Raw genomic sequence first — 21,500 nt, 5'->3', positions numbered from 1 at the left:
TTTGGGCAAATAACTCACTGAATAAGTGGATGGAATTAAAAGATCTGTGCCCCATGAAAAATGCACAGGACCACAAAGGTAACACAAATTAAAAAATGTAATTTAAATGTAAATGGGCTTTATTGGCATGATTGGCAAGGTTTACTCTACATGGCCAACATGTCATTGAGTAACACCAAATAAATGATTTATATTAGAAATAAGAGCATAACATGGCAATGTCCAAAACAGCAGTGTAGTCCGTGTTCCACTGATGAAGTGAATGTTTTTTTATGGGAAACGTCTGAATGTCTTTTTCCACACTTAATAATGTTGTCTGTAATCTTTCAATTGACCCCCCCTCCTGATTCTCCAACACACTCCCATTCAAGCAATAAAGCCATAGTTTCGTCATCCAATAACTGAGCACCTTGTCTTCCTCTTCCGCCTCTCTGTTCCAATCCCATAGGTTTTAGTTTAGTCCTGCAGCAGTAGCAAGCATCTCTGACTATAGACCTTGCATTGTGTGCGAACCAACGCCTTTCAACGCAGGTAAGCATTAAGAGATGTTTTGATTTCAATACGCTCAGATGATTTTAAAAAGGTTGTCGTAGAGCGTTATATATTCTTTGTCGTCTTTGTAGGCTAACGTGGCCTATAGGCTTATAGCCAATTCTCCCCAAAGGGATTTTGCTTGCCGGACAAACTTGTCATTTTAGGCAACCTATCGAATCTCAGATTTGGTTATATTTGCCTCTTTAAGATCCCAGTTCTCTGCCATTAGGGTCCTAGCCTTTTGCAAGCACTGTTATCCTACTTCCGCGTTGGTTCTTCCGTCGTCTGGATCTGCTGATTTTTCTTAGAGTAGGGATTCCAAGTTGATGCGGCGTCTTTTCATTGCGTAGCATTTCACCCTAAAGAAACCTCCAATAAAACTTAATTAATATCCAAATAATAGGATGGACTAATTGCATTCCGCAAAAGCTTTCCGTGATCTCAGAAAATGTTTATCCGAATAAGTTTAATGTAGGGTGCGGGATTTCATTAGCCTATATTAGCCTGAAGTTTTTGTCAAATTCAGCGAATTATTGCTCGTGGTCATCTAGCTGCCCGTCGGTATTCATACATAGTTCTGACCGGCATCAAGTCATCTACACTTTTTTCCCCTATGGTCTACGGACGCTATTTCGAGAATTCCTTATTAAAACCCCACCCCATCTCTAACCCATATTGGCCATAGACGATGAGGTTTTGCTTCACATCTTTACGCGGAAGCACAATGCATACTGTACACCATTGCGCTTTCATACAAACCTATCACAACAAAAATACGTAGGCTATACAAAAACAGGCGCATTTCAGCGTTCTTTTTGTCGTCTTCAAAAATGCACCTTCAGTGCCCATTCTTTGACTTCATTGCCTTCTGTGAACTTTTATTTTTGCTAGCGCTGATGAATAGAAACAAACTTGCATTACCTCCTCCTAAAAGCTCTGTGATAAACATAAACACACATACGCGGTGCTTCGTTAGTTTTAAACTACTTTTGCCCGTCTAGGACAAGCGTTGGGTGAAATTAGTTAACTTGCCCAGGTTTGTCACTAAACCACCTTCTTGGACTGATCAAATGCTTGTTCAGCTAGTGATACAGGTCACAGGGTATGGTATGTTAGTTTGTTTGAGGCTCTTTGTCCACATAATCACTGGGCAGTCAGCGGGTTGTTGGTTTTCTTTCTTCACTTCACTGGCAGCCTATACTGCCTTTTCGCGATTTGCATCAATGTTGTCTCTCATTTCATCTCCGTTATCTCCATTATCTCCATTTTGGATGGCATCACACACTGTACATAAGACATCTCTTTGCTAGTGGCATACTGAAAATGAGAAAGTATTAACTATTTTCCTGTCTTAATTTCAATGCAAATTAATTTGCAAATGCCACTGAAGTCATAGAATACTGTCTAGTGGATTGTGCTCCATACTAAAAGGATACATGCAACCCCCCACTTGCATCCTCACATTCAAGAGCATTCTCACCGGTCCCTAAACAATGCAACCATCATCCCTAAAAATATTTCAAACATTTAGAACCTTTTTCTACCAAATGCAACAAGCAGCTATTTAGGTAAATTAACAAAGCTCAGAAAAAGCCCAGGATCAGTTAAATGTATATAAACTGATAAGATGCATTTCATATACTGCAACCAAAAAATGTTTGTTTATTTATTTCATTCTGGTCTAAAGTAAGAACTTTCACAAGGAAAACACATTTGTAACACATATGTAATGTGTAAGGTGCAGATGCTTTTTTGACTACCAACCTCACCCAGTGTGTGGAATTGCAACACCTCCATAACAACTCAAAATCTGATTTGGTGAGTGGATTCTAGACATTGGCATTATCAACAAAAAATAAATAAAACAAAGAGATGAGCCTAAAGAAAGTTTGCAGGTTGTGTTGGATGGCCAGACCTATATACACATTTACTCTCCAATAGCATTGTGAGGCTAAACAAAAGGACTGGACCCATTGATTATGTAAATGTGTTCTTAAAAAAAAAACTTTTACAGATTTATTTTTAGGATTCAATTCAATTCACTTTTATTTATATAGCGCCATAACAATACAATTGCCTCTAGGCAAAGGATAGCTAGAAGTCTTTGTTCTAACGGCCGCTTCACACATTTGCATTGGAAAAGGCATTTGACAGCACTGATTTTCACAGCCTATAAAAACATAACTTATGTGAAGGGCAATAATTTAAGATTTTGAAAAGTCATGTCATTAATGGCATGATTTAGCAATGATTTGTTAGCATTTTGATGACCGATTGAATTAATCCCTCTTTAAAACATTTAAGTAATTATCTCCCTGTCCATTAATGATTTTCTGTTTTACAGTAACAATGAATGTGGAGCACGAAACGACACTGCTGGTGGAAGAGATTCGTCGCCTTGGCACTGAGGGTAAGAGTTCCACAGCTTAGTATGAACGTTGTTCAGTCTGTGTGTACATCACTCAAGACTTTGTATGAGTGCATGAACTCAAGATGACTTAGTCTTGTGGTGGAACTCATGATGTTTTTGTTACCTCTCTCTTGAAAATGTCATATGCATATTGAAAGGAGTGGCTAATGCTACGTTTCCTGTTTAGCTTGAGGCCTAAGAATCTTGTATGCTTCATCTGGATTTGGGGAAATTATAAGAACAAATTCAGACATTACAGCCCACATTGTAACGTAGTTCATCAGAGCTGTCCGATTCTATGAGCCTGTTCACACCTAGTATAAACATGTGTCATAGGTGATCTGTTCACATGTGGGCAGATCTATGACCGCTCTATGATTTATCTGGTCAGCAATGGGACTTGGTGTGACTTTTCAGAGTCCACTGGAGGCTCAAAGTTCACTTCACCTTTGATTTTTTGCTCACAGCACTCATGGGCAATGTTACTTCCTCATGTGTTGCTTGGAATGTCACACATTGCTTGACAGAATTTTTTGCACCACAATAATAAGGATTGTGATTTAAGAGACCCCTATACATATAAACACTACACACTGCTTGATATCTGTTATATTTCTGACAAGTAGATGTTACCATGCCAGTGGGTACAGAGCTGTGCAGTGAGTAAAGCTCACCTAACCCTGGCACCTGAAGAGATGTGCTGGTGACAGCAGTAGCACCTTTTTGAGTTTTATATTTTATATATATTGATCTAATATTTTACACATATGCTTTGTGGTCATAGACCATTTTTATTTGTTTAATCCACTCTAATCTATTGATAGTCAAGCAGGCAGCATTTGACAATGCATTTGGCAAAGCAAGTCAGATTGCCATGGTGAAAGTCATTAAGTATGGTTTTCTTTCTTTTTTTTCAGATGCAGCTGGGAAGATCAGCGTCAAATTTGGAGTTCTTTTCAATGATGATAAGTGTGCCAACTTGTTTGAAGCCCTTGTGGGGACGTTGAGGGCCGCCAAGAGAAAGAAGATCTTAACATTTGAAGGAGAACTGCTTCTTCAAGGTGTTCATGACAATGTTGATGTTATTCTCCTGTAGGATTGGCAACACAGTATTTTCTTCTGTATTTAACAGAGCTCTACCATTGCCTTGAAACAGTCCATTTGATAATGCTTCAATGTCTCATTTTGATATGGAAATGTCAACACCTATTTTTTAAGAAATCATTTTTAGCCATCTGGAAAGACAAAGTATTGTGCAGTTATGTCCGTTACCAAATACTGATTACATTGCTTCTTTAAGAGGTTGCTACCTCTTGCAGACTTGATGATTTCATTGGTAATCCTTTTGATATTACCACTAATGTCAAATCAAAGGTTCTCTCTCATATTTTGTTATAAAAACAAGAATGACTGTCTTTTGATCTTCATGTTTTCTTCTGTATCATAGCAAATCAGACCACTGAATTGTACAATCCATCCAAGGATTAATTATCAGGCAGATTTGAGTCACACCCACCACTTATTTAGTTAGGCTAGCTTTCATACATTCATACACGTTTCAACTTGTTAAAAATAAAATGTATTGTTGTACTTAAATTGGAAATCATTCCTTTTAAGACTGTAGAACACCATACCTTTATTTTGGTTAGTTGTTATACCACCACATTTGTGGGCATCTAACAATTGTTCAGAGGTACAAGCAAGAACATTTGTCTGGAAAGAGAGCATTTTAAAATTTGTGATGGATAAAAAGACTTCCACATTTCTACACCCGTTCACCTCAAAGTTCTTCAATAACTCTTTGTGTCATGACGTTTGCCTCGTGAAAAATGTGTCATTTCCAACTGGACTTGGTATTTCTGTCCATGTTTAGATAACTGAGAGATGGGAAGGTGTCATATTTAATATGTTTATATACATTCAGGTGTGTCCTCTTAAAGAAAACTACCGGTTTTGCAATTTCAAGAGGGTGTTTTTTGTGTGTAAAATTAGCAAACTTAATTAGCTAAAGACCAACAAACCCCAGCAACAGCATATTTGGCACCTTTTGAAAGCCAGCAAGCTAACAGATGTATTTTGGCAATGTAGTTTGGCACATCACATGTGCCTTCATAAACTTCATGAACTATGATTCACTTGTAATTCCTAGTGTCATAGTTGGGTGGGTAGTTCTGTAATTAAATTGTATACCTATGTAGACCCTGAGTGGCCCCAGAAAAGGCTGAATTAATTGTGATAAGGATTCAACGTAGTCCTGACAGTGTTGACTTGATGCTACACATTTGTTGCTGATTTGTCAGATGTACATTCATGCTGTGAATCTCCCCTTCCACCACATCCTACATTTGTTCTGTTGGATTGAGGTGACTGTGCAGACCATTGGAGTACACTTCTCATGGTCATGGGGAGAGCTTGACACATATAAGACACTCCCAGTAAACCCACTGCACCAATCGTTCGATGTTCTGATAACACATAAGGAACAGGCACATCAGAATACCACATAATTATGAAAAGTAAACTGGATATTAATAAGACCATGACTAAAAAGGTAACAACACCAACAATCATTGTCCGTTACCAGTAAACAAGCTATCTTTTCAACAATATAGTGTGATGATGTATGGGTGTTGGTATGTATGGCCCCTTTGAGAGCAGTGCATCCTAGGTGCATTTCTATAATCTAAGGCGCACCTTTAAAACATCCTCAAAGTGAACAATTATTTGGGGGTTTTGGACAAATTGCCACAAAACACATTGATTTATGGAGGTTGTCCTTATTTAAATATCTGCATTTCATTTTGAATGGGTGGTGAACCCAGCATATCGATAACAGGTTTTAGTAGTGTCATTTGTACCTTATTTAAACATAATTGCATTTGTATGAATGGCCATTTTTCTGTTACCGCTCTGCTTCTGAAGTGAAAACAGAGGAGATTGGCAATGCATACACACCGCTGTTTCTGCCCTACGGGGAGTATTTTATGTATTAAATGGAGATTCCATTTGTAGTAATACAGTGAGATGTATCCACATCCCATTTATATTTGGGGGAAAAAAGAGCAGATTTTGGATGTCTCGATAGGCGTACAAAGGCCCAGCTTGTGCAACCATTTCTTCTGTGTTTCAATGGCACATTATTCAGACGGTAAATCATGCAATTGGGTTTGTGCAGCTGAAAAGCATTGTGTTGTTTTGGGAGGCAGTAAAACTGGTTGTCTGTGGGCTACTTGAGTGCAGCTCTGGATTCGATCATGGTCTACAGTTCCATTGTAAAATGTGGTATGGTTATAAAAATAGTAGCAAAGACCTTCAGAATCTTGTCAGTTTGTTATTCTCAGAAATGAACGCTATCCCATACAACAAATTGCAAATAAATATAATTGAAAGGAAAAGATTAAAAAGGCAAAAGCAGATGATTGAAAATGATTATGGACAGACAAATCTAACTTAATAAGGCACTGAACAAATTAAATGATATACACTCCTTACTATATTATCCACCTTAGTCTACCAGGCTACAAAGGCTGTCTCACAATGTGTCTTTGTTGATTAGGACTAGTCTATACTTTGAATGCAGGCTAGTAACAATAGGTATTTCTGCTTTTATTTGTACGATTGTGGGTTGCTTTTACTGTACACCTTTTTAAGCATTCACTAAGTTGCAGCAATGAGCGTCAGTCCTAGAGGTGGAGACTGTTGACTACGTCACTACTAGAGGAAACGCCGCCTGACCATTTCAGACTGAGAGCTAAAAATGAAAACAAAACACGGACACGCCTTCTTTGCAATTTACCTTCGTATCTAAATTTGGAGCAAGCCTATCTTGTAACAGTAAGATCAGGAATCACCATCGGGCGGAAAGCAGGTGGAAACCGTGCACTTGTCAGACCGTGTCCGATCGATTGTGGAAATGTTTGTCAACACTCACTGATAGGTCGTCCTCATTTGTGACAGGAAGGAACACCATTATGCCCAACCAGAAAACCAACAAAGGGAAGCGAAATAAACGCACAAACAGCAGCGGCGACGAACAAGAAAATGGAACCACTGCATCAGGGGGGGCCCAAGGAGGTGCAACAGCGTTATCAGGAGCAACGGTGGGACCATGCCAAGACAACAGGGGTGGTAAGGAGTTGCATAGTGTGTTGACTGCTCTGAAGATTTAATGTTGTACGGCTCGGTAAGATGCCTCGCTTACTCCCAACATGTGTTTTAGGCTAATCACGTAGAACGTCTGGTTCCAGGTGTGCCAATGTCACAGTAGCTAGGCCTTCAGCGCAAAAATATTGTGAGGCTTCGTAAATGTTTAGCCTTGTTTGGAGTCGGTTCTGAATGCTAACGTACTAACTCACGGGCAGTTTATAGGCTACCTCGGGGCAAAATAGCTTTACACAGATTGTTATATAAAACACTTTTAGTTTAGGTAGCCTAGTTGACCCGAGTGTTGAACCCCAACCAATGACTGTAAAAACAGTAATTGACCCAAACTATACTGGGTAGTGCTTAGAGAGAGAAAAAAAAAAACTCTGGCCCAGGCCTATCCCAATTCTGTTTAAAAAAAAAACAACAACAACATTTCCTTTAAGTGAGAGCAATAGTGTCTTTGAATAAATACTGTGTGTAGAATTTCTGTTGCTTAGCTTTGGAAGTCTCCACTTCAGGTGTAGGCTATTTGGAATTCTTTTAAAATGTGATTGGAGGGTTACTTTTAAAAAAAATGCATTGCAGGCCTACTTCAGATTACACAGTTTAATTCATGTTCTAAAATGTAATCTATAACGTAGGTTATTCCCTGAGATCAGGCCTACTCAAGGTGAGCAATGGATTCTAAATACTTTGTGTCAGACGTTGAGGTTGTATGTCAACTATACATCAACCCTAACCAAGTGCCCACAACCCCCTTGTGCACTGGTTGTCTTCACCCTGTCTATTAAAGCAGCAATACGGAATTCTGTTCCAAAACTAGTACGCTAACTACCTAAAAGGCATGCAAAAACCTTGTAACCATCACCAACAGCCCAGCTGACAATAGCCCCTTATACATGTGTCAATGTGATCCGATAAGATCGCGTGTGATCCGATCAAAACTCGTAATGCGCTTATAATTGCCTCATGTAGCACACGCCTAAATGTGATCCGGTCGTTTTTCCGACAATGTCTGAGCCTTTCGAGAGAGGTGGTCTACGCCAATCGTTCAGCTCAGAAAAGGTCGTGTCAAATAAGGCCGATGTGACGGCGGTGACAGCCTGCGTGGAGATGACCCCCATAGACATGTATGATGACCCCAGCCTCTTATAGGGAGTGCCAAGGCAGGGCTCACTATCAGCGAGTGATCTCAGGGGAGTCATGGTCTCATGCGCAGAACATATTTTATAGATTTTGATAGAAGCTTGCCAACACACTAACTGGTGTCTTTTTGCAGTATACCTGGCAAGGCATGCATGTGAAAGCTTTTCCTCCATTTTTGCAGGGTGTTCCAGCCCGTTAAACAGAACTACATACTAAGGGCATATCTTGTATGGCTAGTGGGAAAGACACAGGTCTTGATCTGTCCTTCACATGACCATATGCGATCAAAATTAATTAGAGGATGGTACCAAAACTAGTTGCCTATAAAACCATACCTCAAAAAGTGTCAAATTGTTGCATAGTGTTACTTTAAGTGTATCCACTCTTCAATCTACATCCCATATTTCTTTCTATTACTCTGTCCATCAATTCCCATTGTTTTCTCATGGCAATCCAGGCTCCCTTACCGCCCTAACCCTAACCATCTCAATTACCCTAGCAACCACTATCATCATGACAACCTAGCAACCACCATTAAAACATGACTAGCAGCACCCTAGCCAGCAGCATAGGAGACTCTTGAATAACTATAGCAATCAGTGCGGGCACATGATGGCAGCACTCCGATCCCATCCGATTCTCTCCATGGGGTCTCCATGGGGGGTTAACTGCTCTATCTCAAAGCACATGGCAGTGACAAATCTAGATCTTGGCCGCGTCAGTTCAAATCAAATGCGGAATGTTTACATCTGCTACCGTTGATTATACAGTAAATACGTTGTGAAATGAAACAAAAACACACCACAGTTAAAGTTGTATTAGTATTGATTGATTCACATCGATATGAATGGATTACATGACTAACAACTGGTGGAAAAGTAATATGAAAATATTTGTTCACTGAATTAGCCGTTCTGTCCCAAACAGTTGCGTTCCAGTTTCAAAGTTTCAGTTTCGGTTTCAGTATTTCAACGTGAATGAGAGGGAGCACAAGAACTGAGCGTCTAGCAGCGATTATCATATCATAGACATATATGATGCATGTTTATGTCTGTGGGCACGATCTCAAGCACGTGCAAAAGTTGTTGTTGTCCAATTTGAATCTAGATTCGAGAGACACATGCGCGCCCAGTCCAATTCCCAGCGGAATCGAATCGTGTATCCAGGGGTTTACATCGGAGTCCAGTCGGACTCAAGTCGGACACAATGAATCTAGATTTGGGGAGACACATGTGTCCAATCTCCAATTTAAATCGGACTGAAATCGGAAATTGGACACATGTGTCCACACTGAATGATCATGACTAACCTAGCAACACCCTAGCAACCACCTCAATTACCCTGCCAACATCCTGGCAACCAATCATTTATGTTTAGCATCTAGGTAGATGGGATGGTGCTCCTGGACTGTAGTGTCACATATTGTCAGTAAGATTTTGATCAGGGCTTTGACTGAGCCATTCTACAATGTTCACTTTACTGTTTTTGAGCCACTCCAGTGTTTATTTTGCCTTTACCCTTCACAACAGACTGCAACTGGTTTCTTTGTGGTATTTTGTAGATTTTATTTCTGTTCATCCTCCCTTCAATTTAAAAAAAGATGTCCCCAGTTCCTGCTGTGGAGAAATATCCCCACAGCAGGTGGTCTAAAAAAGTTCTATTTTGGTCTCATATGACCATATACACGTTTCCCCATGTAAACCTTTTCCCATATCTTAGGCAACCTCTAAACATGCTTCAATGTGGATCTTCTATGACAATGTTGTATTTTCCACCCACCAATAGAGTCCAGTTTAGGATGGATAGCTCTTTAAGATTGTAAGCCACTGAACTGATTTTTTGGGGGGTGATATGTGGACAGTGGTGACCTCCATCACCAATAGTATATCTTCTTTGGATGTTTGGTTTGGGGGGCAGGCTTTTCTACAAAGCATCTGGGTGCTGTCATGCCATTTCCACTTGATTCATATGGACACATTGGTGCTTAATTGGCCATCAAAACACTTAATTGGAGGTCTTTTCCTCGCTTAAGCATTTGAATCACCTTGTTTCTTTAGTCTTCATTCTCTGTATTATTTCACAACCTGGTTGATGTCCCTTAAACAGATTGATTTTTTTATTACAAATCATAAAGCAACGGGAAGCAGTCATTTGCCAAAAGATACCAGATAGCATGCTAGCAAGTTTTTATGGGTGCCAACTGTGCTTTTGTTTGTGTTTGCAAGGCTTTGGCGTGCCTGTCAGGCTCACTAGTTTTAGACCAGAGCTCTCACTGTTGTGTGAACATTTGTATGAAGTACCTTCATTGTTATATCTACTTATATCACTTATGTCCAACCTTACAAAGGAGCCACAATGACTTTTGAAGTGTCAAATCCTGCATACATTTATTTGTAAATATGTTGATATTTTGCCTCCTAATTATTAATAGATTATTAAGTAATAGATATTCTTGTAAAAAAATTGATTGGAAAAATTAAGAAATTCTGAGATTAGCTTAAACGCTCTAGATGAAACCACACGGAATGACCAATCCATGCTTGAATGTATTCTGTTTAGCAGGTTACATTTATTTGTTAACCCTTTAAAAGTAACACCCTGATTGACACCTGAGCATGCAGTTACTAATCAAAAGCTTGTATGCTTTGATTTTCAGAGGCCCCTTGTGCCACCCCTCTTGTCTGCAGTTTTGGAAGACCCATTAACCTTGAAAGAGATGACTACCAGAAGGTGCTGTGCAACAGTGAAGGCTGCCCCTACAGCACCTGGATGCACTTGCAGTGCTTTTACGAATGGGAAAGCAGCATCTTAGTGCAGTTTAACTCGATAGGCCGGGCTCGAAGCTGGAATGAGAAACAATGCCGTCAGAACATGTGGACTAAGAAGGGTTATGACCTTGCCTTCCGCTTCTGTTCCTGTCGCTGTGGTATGGGTCATCTAAAGAAAGACACGGACTGGTACCAGGTCAGACGCATGCACGACGACAGAAAAAAGAAATTAGTGTTGGAAAAAAGTGTAGGAAAGCCCATCAGCTCTTCAGGAGGAGGGATCACTGGTGGGGAACCCCCAGAAGACTCCAAAAAATGGAAGCAGCCCATTGGCAATAAGTTGGTCCCTAGAATTCCCAGTCATGATCCATCCCACCGCCAGTTGGTTGACAGGCAGAACTCTCTGGAGAGGGCTCATGGAAGCTTGCTTAATAGTGTTGGTAACCTTGGCCCTCACTCTCCCAGTGATCTACCAAGTCATTCCCCTCCTTCAGGCTTCTCCTTCTTATCCCCCGGTTCTTTTGTGGGACCTCGTAGTTCTCGACACTTGGGTGAGTTCTTGAAGAACGCTCTTCACATGGAGAATCACAGAAAGAATGTTGTGACCGGTGGAGTCTCAGGCCGTGGCAGTCACATGGAGCACATAGGTGGGTTTCCACTGCCCCACTTTGCCCCAGGGGACAGTCCTGTACAGTTCCTACGGAGGCTTGACCTGTCTGAGCTGCTCACTCACATCCCCCGCCACAAGCTGAACACTTACCACGTTCGAATGGAAGATGACGCCTATGCTGGACAAGGAGAGGATCTGAGAAAATTCATCCTGTCTGCCCTGAGTGCTTGCCATCGCAATGTGGTGAACTGTGCTCTTTGCCAGCGGACTTTGCCTATCTTTGAGCAGTTCCCACTTGTTGATGGAACCCTTTTTCTCAGCCCCTCCCGACATGAGGAAATTGAATATGATGTCCCCTGCCATCTACAAGGTAGTAATACTTGATTTTTCTGAATTCTCTACTTGTTATAAGTCAGGCATCAGCTTTTAAAAATGTTGTGTTTAATTTGGTAAGGTACAGGTAAGGGAATTAATTTGGATAAAAGTAATATTTAGCAGGTATGGAATAAAGCGGCCCATCAAAGACACACCACACCCAGGCCACCACCTGTTTACTCTCCTGCCTTCTGGCAGACAGTACAGGTCCTTGAGGGCAATAACCATGCGTCCAAAGCACAGTTTATTCCCCCGACAGCTATCAGAACATTAAATTCAGACATGCACTAAAACGGGAAATTCAGTGTGCAATATCAGCACTTCTATCACTTTATTCTACTGAAAGTCACTTATGCCATCCCAGTCACCTTATTCATGTGTATCTATTTATTTAGAACGTGCATCAGGGGGAGTACCACTGTACTTGTTCTTATCTTCTTTAGGTATTGTATTTTTTAATGTGATATGTTGTCCCTTGTGGCACCAACAGGAACAGTGCTCCAAATTTTGTTTTATGCAAATACAATGACGATAAAGGCTTTAAATTAAATTCTCACTGGAGTCACCAGCAGGACGTACTATGAATCAATTTATCAGTGTTACTGCAACCGTATGTTTGTTATATTTGTATGTCTTTATATTGTTTTCACCTTTATTTATTTAGTTTTAATATATGATATATTTGTGAAATATGATCAAACTAAAGACACATAATTGGCAAAGTTATTAAATGAGAATCGTTACTGATGCCATTTGTCTTCGCTTATCTTTATTTTATTTTATTTCTTTTGTTGGTGGAAGGGGTCATAGTAGAGTCTAGTTAATTGCCCACCACTGGTCTAATATGTCTAACTCACTAGTTGTTGTAGAAAGTGAGATGGTTTGGGGAACAAAGTTCCATGTCCATAATGATGAATAAGAGTTCAAAAATATTATGAGAGCAGAGCAGAGTAACAAACCTATGCAAGACTTATGCTACATCAAAATCAGTTATAGACCTTTATTAATTTACTGACTGTCCTCAACCTCTTTCTCTTAGCCCTCAAAGCACTCTTGCTGGCCTTGCAGCATGCCACTCTCTGTAGGCTACACTTGAAAGTGGAAAAGAACAGGCTTATGTTTCACGTCTTGGGCCTAACGTGTACAGTTGAGTTCGGAGGTTTACATACACCTTGGCTGAATACATTCAAACAAAGTTAGAAATCCCCGAAACAAGTCAAGAAAAAGTGCAGTCTAAGGAAATGCTCAAAGACTCAAAGATGAGAGCACCCAAGAATGTAATGTAGGCCTATACAATCATTAAATTGAATATGATCAAAAATGATTATAAATAATACAATTATGAACGTTTATTATGTATTTATGTATTTACTAATGTATTTGAGTGTATTTCATAGACATTTCATAGATATTATCATCACTCATGTTTCTGGTATTGCTTTAATATTTTTCTATGGCCAGAGAAGTGGACTTGAGGGCAAAATGTTTGAGGAATATTGAAAAAGACAATGTATAAATGAATAATCATAAGTAAAGTAATACTGCAAAGCACCTTTTAAATTTGTCATTTGTCCTTAAAGGGAGACTGATGCACCTCTATGCCATCTGTGTGGACTGTCTGGAAGGAGTCCACAAAATTGTCTGTATAAAGTGTAAATCGCGATGGGATGGCAGTTGGCACCAGTTGGGGACTTTGTACACATTTGATATATTGGCAGCATCACCTTGTTGTCAGGTAAGTCAGCCATTTGAAAACGACTTAATACATGCAGTTCTGTTCCACAGCTTGTAGATTTGTCTTAAGCCCGTCTTGCTGAAAACTAAGAATAAACAGACATGGATGCAGTGGTGTGTCTAGGTGCTTCTTGCTGAGGGGCGGCAGGGGGCGCCTGCACTAAAATGTTGGAATGGTGACATCTGTGCACTCAGTTTTTTTAACGCTCATTTGTACATTACAACAGTGATAAGTCAAGCCAGAATTGGTATTCCACTGGTTTTCCACTCCCATTGGTTAGTTGTGATGACTACATTCTGTATATATATATATATATCAAGCTGCTTCAGAGGCATAGTATCAGTGATCAGTCTGAAAACGTCTTTTCAGAGATCACTAAAGTTCAGTATGGTACCAATTTTGCACTAGTTTTGAAACCAATGGTTTTCTATGTTCCTTGGTCACATTGCTAATTGCTAATGCACAGGTATACATTCTGTGGTTGGATATCCAGCCAGGAATGTCAAAAGTAGTTGACCTCATATGAAATAAACGCAGATCTGATTTTATTGTCAGGTCTTCAGTAAAAGCTGGGTTCTTTAAGTAGTGGAAGCAATATGACTGTGAGAGTTTTGTAAGTTTCGCTTGGCTCCTGAAAAAAAAAAAATCTGATCACTTGGATGACCCAGAGGCAGAACTGATGGACCTGGCCGCTCGGGAGGATGACAGGGAGGCCTGACATACAGAAGGCTCTGGAAGCCGCGCTGGAGGTCAACGGGGGCCCGACAGGAGGCCTGTGGCGAAGCCGGAACCCTTCTGCAGGCCAGGCAAGAGGCCTGTGGCGAACAGGCTTGGCGTTGAATCAGGAGCTATGGCAACAAATCAAAAATGGGATCTGGAGCCAACAAGGGAACCCAGTCACATTCATACACACACTCATACTGTGGACCGGACTCGGGCACAGGCACCACCTCGTGGACAGGAACCATGGAAAAGAGGAACCACCTCATGGACAGGAACAACCTTGTAGTCAGGAACCACCACCATGCCTTGGCAGATTTAGTTATCTATTGGTGTAGAGGCCTTATCCTCTGTGGCCACAAGTCCTTTATTCTTTAAACAATTTCCAAGGTTAATTGGCCCACTATCATTCATTAATCGTGTGACCAATGAAAAAGGTTAAATAAGAAGATAAACATGGACAAAAACACAGAAGCTGATGAAGGTCTCGCCAAAATGTCTCTTCCCCAATAGTGAATAGAGCCTAACAAAGCACCTTCAGATTCTGTGAGAGTGCCAGATTCTAACATCAGGACTTGGATTATGTCATGACTATTGTGTGATGATTGCATGATCAAGCATAACTGATACTGCTACTACAGGCTCAAGTTTCTCCATTACTAAAGAAAAAAACGTAACCGTCTGAGGTCAATAATCTCCTTTCTTCTGATTTTATCAAAAATTCTTGAAAAATTCGTCTTAGAGTATGTTTCTGAGCTCAGTCTTTTGAAGGTCGAGTTTAACAACTCCTTGTACAGGCCCTGCTCATTTCTGCACTAGACTGTTGCAGCACTAGTCATAGGGGCCTGCCTGCATGTGCGGTGAGACCATGATGATCCAGAAGATCCACAATGTAGCACCACATTTGGTCTTTGATCAGACATAGAACGCATAAGGGCCAGGCAACACAGGATTGTCTGCCAGTTCTGATACGCCCTCTCAGTATGGACATTGGACTTATGATGGAAGCCCATGGAGAGACTGATGCCAATAAGCCTACAGAACTAGGGGGTAAACTGCGGCCCTTAGTCAGAAACATTATCCTGTGGAAGACCATACACTTGAAATACATGTTCACAGATTCACAGTCTCATACATCTCTTGAAAACCTGTCGACAAAGTCTTGGAGGACAGTTTTACCTTTTGAAAGTGGAAGGGCAGTGATGACTGATGAGACCATCTCTGTCTCTTACTCCCTAGCGAACAGGTGCCACGATTCTGGAACTTGGAATGATGGGATCAGGTGTGCTTTTTTGTTCTGGAGGCTGGCATCAGAGTCATAGAACTGTATAATAAGCAGGATGTATATAATATATATATATATAGGATAATGTATTTGCTGTGCATCAGGGTCCTGTTCGTCCTTTCAGGATTTTTTTCTGATACGGACTGATTCAATTCTCTCAGGGTAACACATCAGTTGTTATTGTGGTGCCCCCCAGAGGCATGAAATGTATTTAAGAAACTTGTTAAACTATGTGTCCTTTTCTTGTGTTTATAGGCTCGCCTGAACTGCAAACACTGTGGAAAGCCAGTCATTGATGTGAGGGTTGGGATGCAGTACTTCTCTGAATATAGCAATGTCCAACAATGTCCACATTGTGGTAACCTGGATTATCATTTTGTTAAACCATTTTCATCCTTCAAGGTCTTAGAAGCTTATTGACAAATGGTATAATTGTGTCCTAGCATTATTTCTATGATTTTCTAATCTTTTCTATGCCTTTTACTGTAATATATATAAGGATAGGTGTTGTTAAGAATGTTATGGATAAAATATTTTGTCACATTTTTAAATGTAATTTAGGTTAAAAATGGTTTAACGTGGATTTAATGAGTGTTTGCACCATGAGAATACATGTTCCATCCTTATGTTGAATTCTGTATGAAGAGATGACAAGCTGAGCCTTTACAGTATAAAATGTTTGCAGCAGACACTGGGTTAAACCTGTTCAGAGGAAAATAAAATGTACTGACAAGTGAATGTATCTAAAAACCAAAATATCTATTTTGTGTATATAATAAAAAAGAAATATTAGATCTCTAACTATTCACACAGTATTTCCACACCTATCCACACAACTAAACATTTGTAAGAACTGGGTGAATAGTATATATATTACATTACTACAAGATTAGCACATTCAAGGTTTGCTTGTGCAGTTACTGTTAAACTCGAAAATCAGCTTGTGCAGTTACTGTTAAATTCGAAAATCAATCATTGTCCAAGTATAAAAATGTTTTAATGGTTGACATTAAGTTTGTCTGTTTATCAATGGAAATTAGTGGAAATGAGCCCTAGTGACAAGTGACTATGACATGGCAGAGATAGTGACACACACACACTCTGAATTCTATCTAGCATTTTACCCATCCAGGGTAGTGATACACTAACCCAGAGCAGTGAGCTGCCTTTGGCGGCGCCCGGGGAGCAGTGATTGGGGTTAGGTGCCTTGCTCAAGGGCATTTCAGCCTTGGATGTGGGTATGGGAGAGCAGTGGTCTACCACTTCCCCTACCGGCCACCCTACGGTTTCCAGCCCGAAACCCTAACCAGTAGGCCACGGCTGCCCTGTATAATACACTGTTTTACCTTTTTGAAAACAATTCACAGATATTCATCATTTTAGTTCAATCCTAATTTGAAAGTCACAATTCTTCAATGAAAAAAAGTGATTTGTGAGGTAAGCTTACTCACAAATGTTCTATTGTAATATAGAAAGTCAATTGGTTGTTTGGTGTATTGGTTCACATGAGCAGTGTTATCTCTCTGTGTTTACAAGGCAATAATGAGCTTGTCCATAGTCTTAGGTAGACAGACATTCACATGTATGTCTGGAGACAACTTGGGATAAATGTTTACTAGATGTTTGTCGAAACAATCTTTTAAATGTAAGGTTTAAGTTTCTGACCAAATTCAATGGAAACAATTGGAAATAGTTTGGTTGAATAAACAGGGACGTTTCGTTCAAAAGTAAGAAGAAAAGCCTGCCATTCATTCTCATTAGCTTTTATTCCAGTTTAAACTTTTTCTCCAGACTCTGAACTCTTGAGACCAGACTCAATCCTGTATTGGAAAGGAAGCTGTTTTAGGTTAAAATGATCTCCAGTGAGGCAAATTTAAAAAATGCCTGTGAAAAAGTTAAAATGGATATGTATTTTTATGATCAAAAACTTTCTGAATTTAATTTAAATCCCTTCTGGATTGTTGATTATAATAAAAATAACAGACTATCTTCCTCTCCCGTTTTCATTAAACAGACAACAGACATACTGATGTTTTCATTAAAAAGACAACAGAAATACTGATGTTTTCATTACATAGACAACAGATGTACTAATGTTTTCAGCAATGTTTCCTGTAACACTTAAACAATAACTTAATTCACATAGAAATTATGATAAAGCTTTCCTAAAACCTGACTTTGTAAGACTGACACAACCATGTCATAAACATTTTATGACAGATGTCATACACATTATGAAAGCTTGGTTATGTGAGAATTGGTATTTTTTATGACTGGGCTCACCCTTTAGTTCCTCACGCATCCCATATTGTTCTTCTTAAAGCAACATTATGTAACAATTTTACCTTAAATCTTCTACAAGCAGGCTGTTGGAGGGCTACAAATACCTGGGTGTTCTGCTCAACAACCAGCTGGCTGGCTGCAACAACAGACCCTTTTTTCTGTGTCAAGGAAGCCTAGGTCCTTAAATTAAGGTTCCTACAGTCATGGAAACCCTGAAAAAGTCATGGAATTTTGAAATACCATTTTCCAGGCCTGGCAAAGTCATACAATGTAGTCAATTCATTAAAGGTTCTGAAAAAGTCATGACATTTGATTTTGTTGTGTGCAAGGCTAATTGAATTAATGAAGTTCCATTGGTAATGTTTGGTTGTGTGAATCCATGCAGAGTGATACAGTTTCCACTTGAAATGAAAGAGGACTAGCCCATAAGAAAAGGAATGGAAAAGGTGGTTGCTCTTATTCAATAATTACAACCAAACTGTGGACTAACTTATGCAATTTTGTGTCATGGAAAAGTTTTTTAAATGTTGTTGTCAGTGAAAATGGGTGGGAAACATGATCACCTGTCTGCTCCTCATCATTGCACCTCCATCTGTACACACTCTGAAGTCCAATGCAGTTGGTCAAGATCATTTTTTAATTTGACCTCATAAAAACGTCTTTTGCCAAAATATCTCAAGCGGTATCCTTAAGTGCAATTTCCCCATTCCCATCCATCCACAGCAAAAAGGCTGTTGTTACTGTATATTATAAACTGCTGTGCATTATATATGTAAGTTTAATATGACTTTAAGGTTATGTGGTCGAAACATTCTTTAATGGGCCTCATTTATAAATACTGCCATGTTTGTCAGAGTTTGAAAGTTGATAAGTGTCACAATTTACTTGTGTGGCTACATATGGTTACTTCACACAGATGTCCATCATATCAATCACTCATTAAAACTTTTTAACTTTAAAAGCTTTTACGTAACATGCAGGGGGAACTTTTCCAGGAAGATTTCTAGGCGTAAATCCTGCCAATCAACATGATTAAGGCATGGATTGTCATGGTAAGGGGTGATGACGACGCAACAGTCTTGGAAGACTCTGAGCGTAGAAACACAACCAAGAACAAAACACTGTACACACAACGCTTGTTACATCTGGTCCCTGCTCAGGTAACCGAGGTTACATACATAACCGAGATGTTCCCTAGCGCAGTTGACTGCGTTGTAACAGATGGTACCGTGTCCATTCACGTGTGTAACCAGTGCTGGCCAACACACACCAACTTTATTTGCTTTTGCCCTCACAGAGGTTCATACAGCAGCTGGTTGTGCACATAGGGTATTCACTTTGTCTTAGGTTAAGGGAAACACAGATTTGAATATGACTTTTTTGCCTCTGTTTTACAATATATAAATATATTATGCCTTATAAATAATTTCAGTGTAAATAGTATGTAAAATAGTCAAAGAGAGAGACAGATAACTTGTCAGCTAAAGCAGGAGAGATCAACTCATTAATTTGTTACATTCAGTTGGCAGTACTATCTTCATGCTTTGTGTAGTTGTAAGCAAGAACTTCATGCACAATTCATTCCAATGAAAATACGATGTGCTTTCCAGAACTACAGGTTAAATATAAACACTGATGTGTAAAGTTGTAGTAGGTCAAGATTAACAGACATTAGAGAAAATTAAATATATATTTCCACTAACATTACAAAACAAGTCGACATATAGTGTTGGAAAAACATACATCAGAAACGGTGCAGGTTATACTTTTACTGGACTTTACGTACTACATTTATTTATGTTAAGACACTGTCCTTCTTCTCCACCACGGCCTCCCAGAGCAGAGCGTGAGGATTCTGCATTATACCAGCGGGTGGCGGCAGCCGTACAGAGACTGGAAATGGCTGAGGCCTGGTGATGAAGTGTTCGTTGAGTGATGATACTTCATTCACTGAAAGCACTGTTGTTTCCCTTTTTTGGTGGTTAGACACCTGAATATTAGGGGTTTAAAGATCCTTCACTTTACAGTAAATGTTTCTGCATTGTGCACATCTGAGAACATATCAAATTACCTGCAGAAAATAAATCTTTAGCAGAAGTAGAGCGGTTATTATATCATTTATTATTTGTAGCTGATGTTCATGTTCATGTTTTCTTTATAGGCCTCTTGTCATGCAGTATATTCTGTGGTGGATCAATATCAGCACTTTGCCTATACTGACCTATGAGATAGTTAGGAACATTCACTGGTTTGGTACCAAACCATGGAGTTTGCAATGCTCTTCATATCCAGTTTGCTACTGAAACAATGGAGGATTTCAGCTGATCATTCCAGTGGCTGCTGTAGTTGATCTACCCACCTCTGTCCCTAAGTAAATGTTTCCAAGAAACACCAATCATAATTTTGCAACTTTGATAGTGTCCAAGAACGTAGTTTCACATAACTGAGTCTTCACCATGCAATCAAAGAAAGTGCCAATGGAGCACTATAATATTATAAACTAGACGTATCGCAAAGCGTTACAAAATATGACCGCCGAACTGTTCAGTAGGTTTTGGCACAGAATGAGTCATGGTTGTCAGTGTGTTTGTGTGTTTTTATGTGTTATGTGTGTGTACATTGGTTTGTGTTTCATTTTTATGTATTAAAGGAATTATTTGTGATAGATTTTGATGATTTGGTTATGTAATGTTTTGTGTACTACTTTTTGTGGATTGTTTTGGTATATTTTTCTTTTGCAATGTAGTTTGTTAAAACAGGTCAAATAAAGAGGTGTGGAAACAGTGAAGTTTCCAACCACCAACAGGTGGCGCTATAGGTGATATCAGTCAGGCATATGTACGCGTTCGGGCTGGATCCAGCGTCCACCCTAAGACATTTTGTCTGGATCAAACAATGTACGCAAGAGTTATAAGAGACTTTGTGTTCTGTGGCAAGCACTGGCAAGTTGGCAAAGTTTGAGGGTCTGCCATGCCCACACCTTCCGACTAATGAGAAAATCTTATATAACTTTTAGTCGCCCACGGCTGAAGAGTAGCCGGACCACATTTCAAGGCGTTACCATTAAATCTGTCGGAGGAGTTCGATCAGATGCGAGGTGTGCAAACGCCGTCAAAACGCATCTTCCACTCAAAATGACCGACTTCCTGTGGACCTGCCACCATGGCTTCAAGAGACGTTTTGGTGCGTCCATGCATGATGAAGACGTGTACCGAATTCCGTCAAGCTTCGCCAAAATCACCCCAATGCGCAGGGTTTTTTGCAATGTTCTAGGGGGCGCTACAGAGCCATTTTGCTCCATCCATGGACAAAAACTCTACCGAAAATGGACAGTTACAGGCTTGATGTCCCTGGCAAATTTGGTAATTTTTCGAGCACTTTGACATATATTTGATTAAAACACCTCATTTTTGCTTTTTAATTTTTAACTAGGTGGCGCTATACATGTAATGACTGGTTATGGTATGGGTTGACATGGCCCCTTGACA

General features: G+C 39.7%; 2 protein-coding genes across 2 annotated transcripts; both read left to right on the top strand.

The window, feature by feature from the left end:
* The first annotated feature begins 456 nt into the window (after positions 1-456).
* On the top strand, positions 457-4,468 carry abracl (ABRA C-terminal like). The gene is made up of 3 exons (XM_080831862.1): positions 457-531; positions 2,879-2,944; positions 3,862-4,468. The coding sequence occupies exons 2-3, from the start codon at positions 2,884-2,886 to the stop codon at positions 4,038-4,040; spliced, it is 240 nt and encodes a 79-aa protein (XP_080687988.1). The 5' UTR covers positions 457-531; positions 2,879-2,883; the 3' UTR covers positions 4,041-4,468.
* Positions 4,469-6,793: 2,325 nt separating this feature from the next.
* On the top strand, positions 6,794-17,373 carry heca (hdc homolog, cell cycle regulator). The gene is made up of 4 exons (XM_080833538.1): positions 6,794-7,072; positions 10,893-11,984; positions 13,570-13,724; positions 15,985-17,373. The coding sequence occupies exons 1-4, from the start codon at positions 6,916-6,918 to the stop codon at positions 16,147-16,149; spliced, it is 1,569 nt and encodes a 522-aa protein (XP_080689664.1). The 5' UTR covers positions 6,794-6,915; the 3' UTR covers positions 16,150-17,373.
* The last annotated feature ends 4,127 nt before the right edge of the window (positions 17,374-21,500 follow it).

This window comes from Sprattus sprattus, assembly GCF_963457725.1.
Source record: "Sprattus sprattus genome assembly, chromosome: 2".
Lineage (NCBI taxonomy): Eukaryota > Metazoa > Chordata > Actinopteri > Clupeiformes > Clupeidae > Sprattus > Sprattus sprattus.
This window is presented reverse-complemented; position numbering and strand designations above follow the sequence as displayed.

Coding starts and splice junctions, on each gene's coding strand:
- heca (XM_080833538.1), top strand. CDS start 6,916: ATGCCCAACCAGAAAACCAACAAAGGGAAGCGAAATAAACGCACAAAC. Junction 7,073..10,892: donor ATGCCAAGACAACAGGGGTG/GTAAGGAGTTGC, acceptor TTTGATTTTCAG/AGGCCCCTTGTGCCACCCCT. Junction 13,725..15,984: donor CAGCATCACCTTGTTGTCAG/GTAAGTCAGCCA, acceptor TTGTGTTTATAG/GCTCGCCTGAACTGCAAACA.
- abracl (XM_080831862.1), top strand. CDS start 2,884: ATGAATGTGGAGCACGAAACGACACTGCTGGTGGAAGAGATTCGTCGC. Junction 2,945..3,861: donor TCGTCGCCTTGGCACTGAGG/GTAAGAGTTCCA, acceptor CTTTTTTTTCAG/ATGCAGCTGGGAAGATCAGC.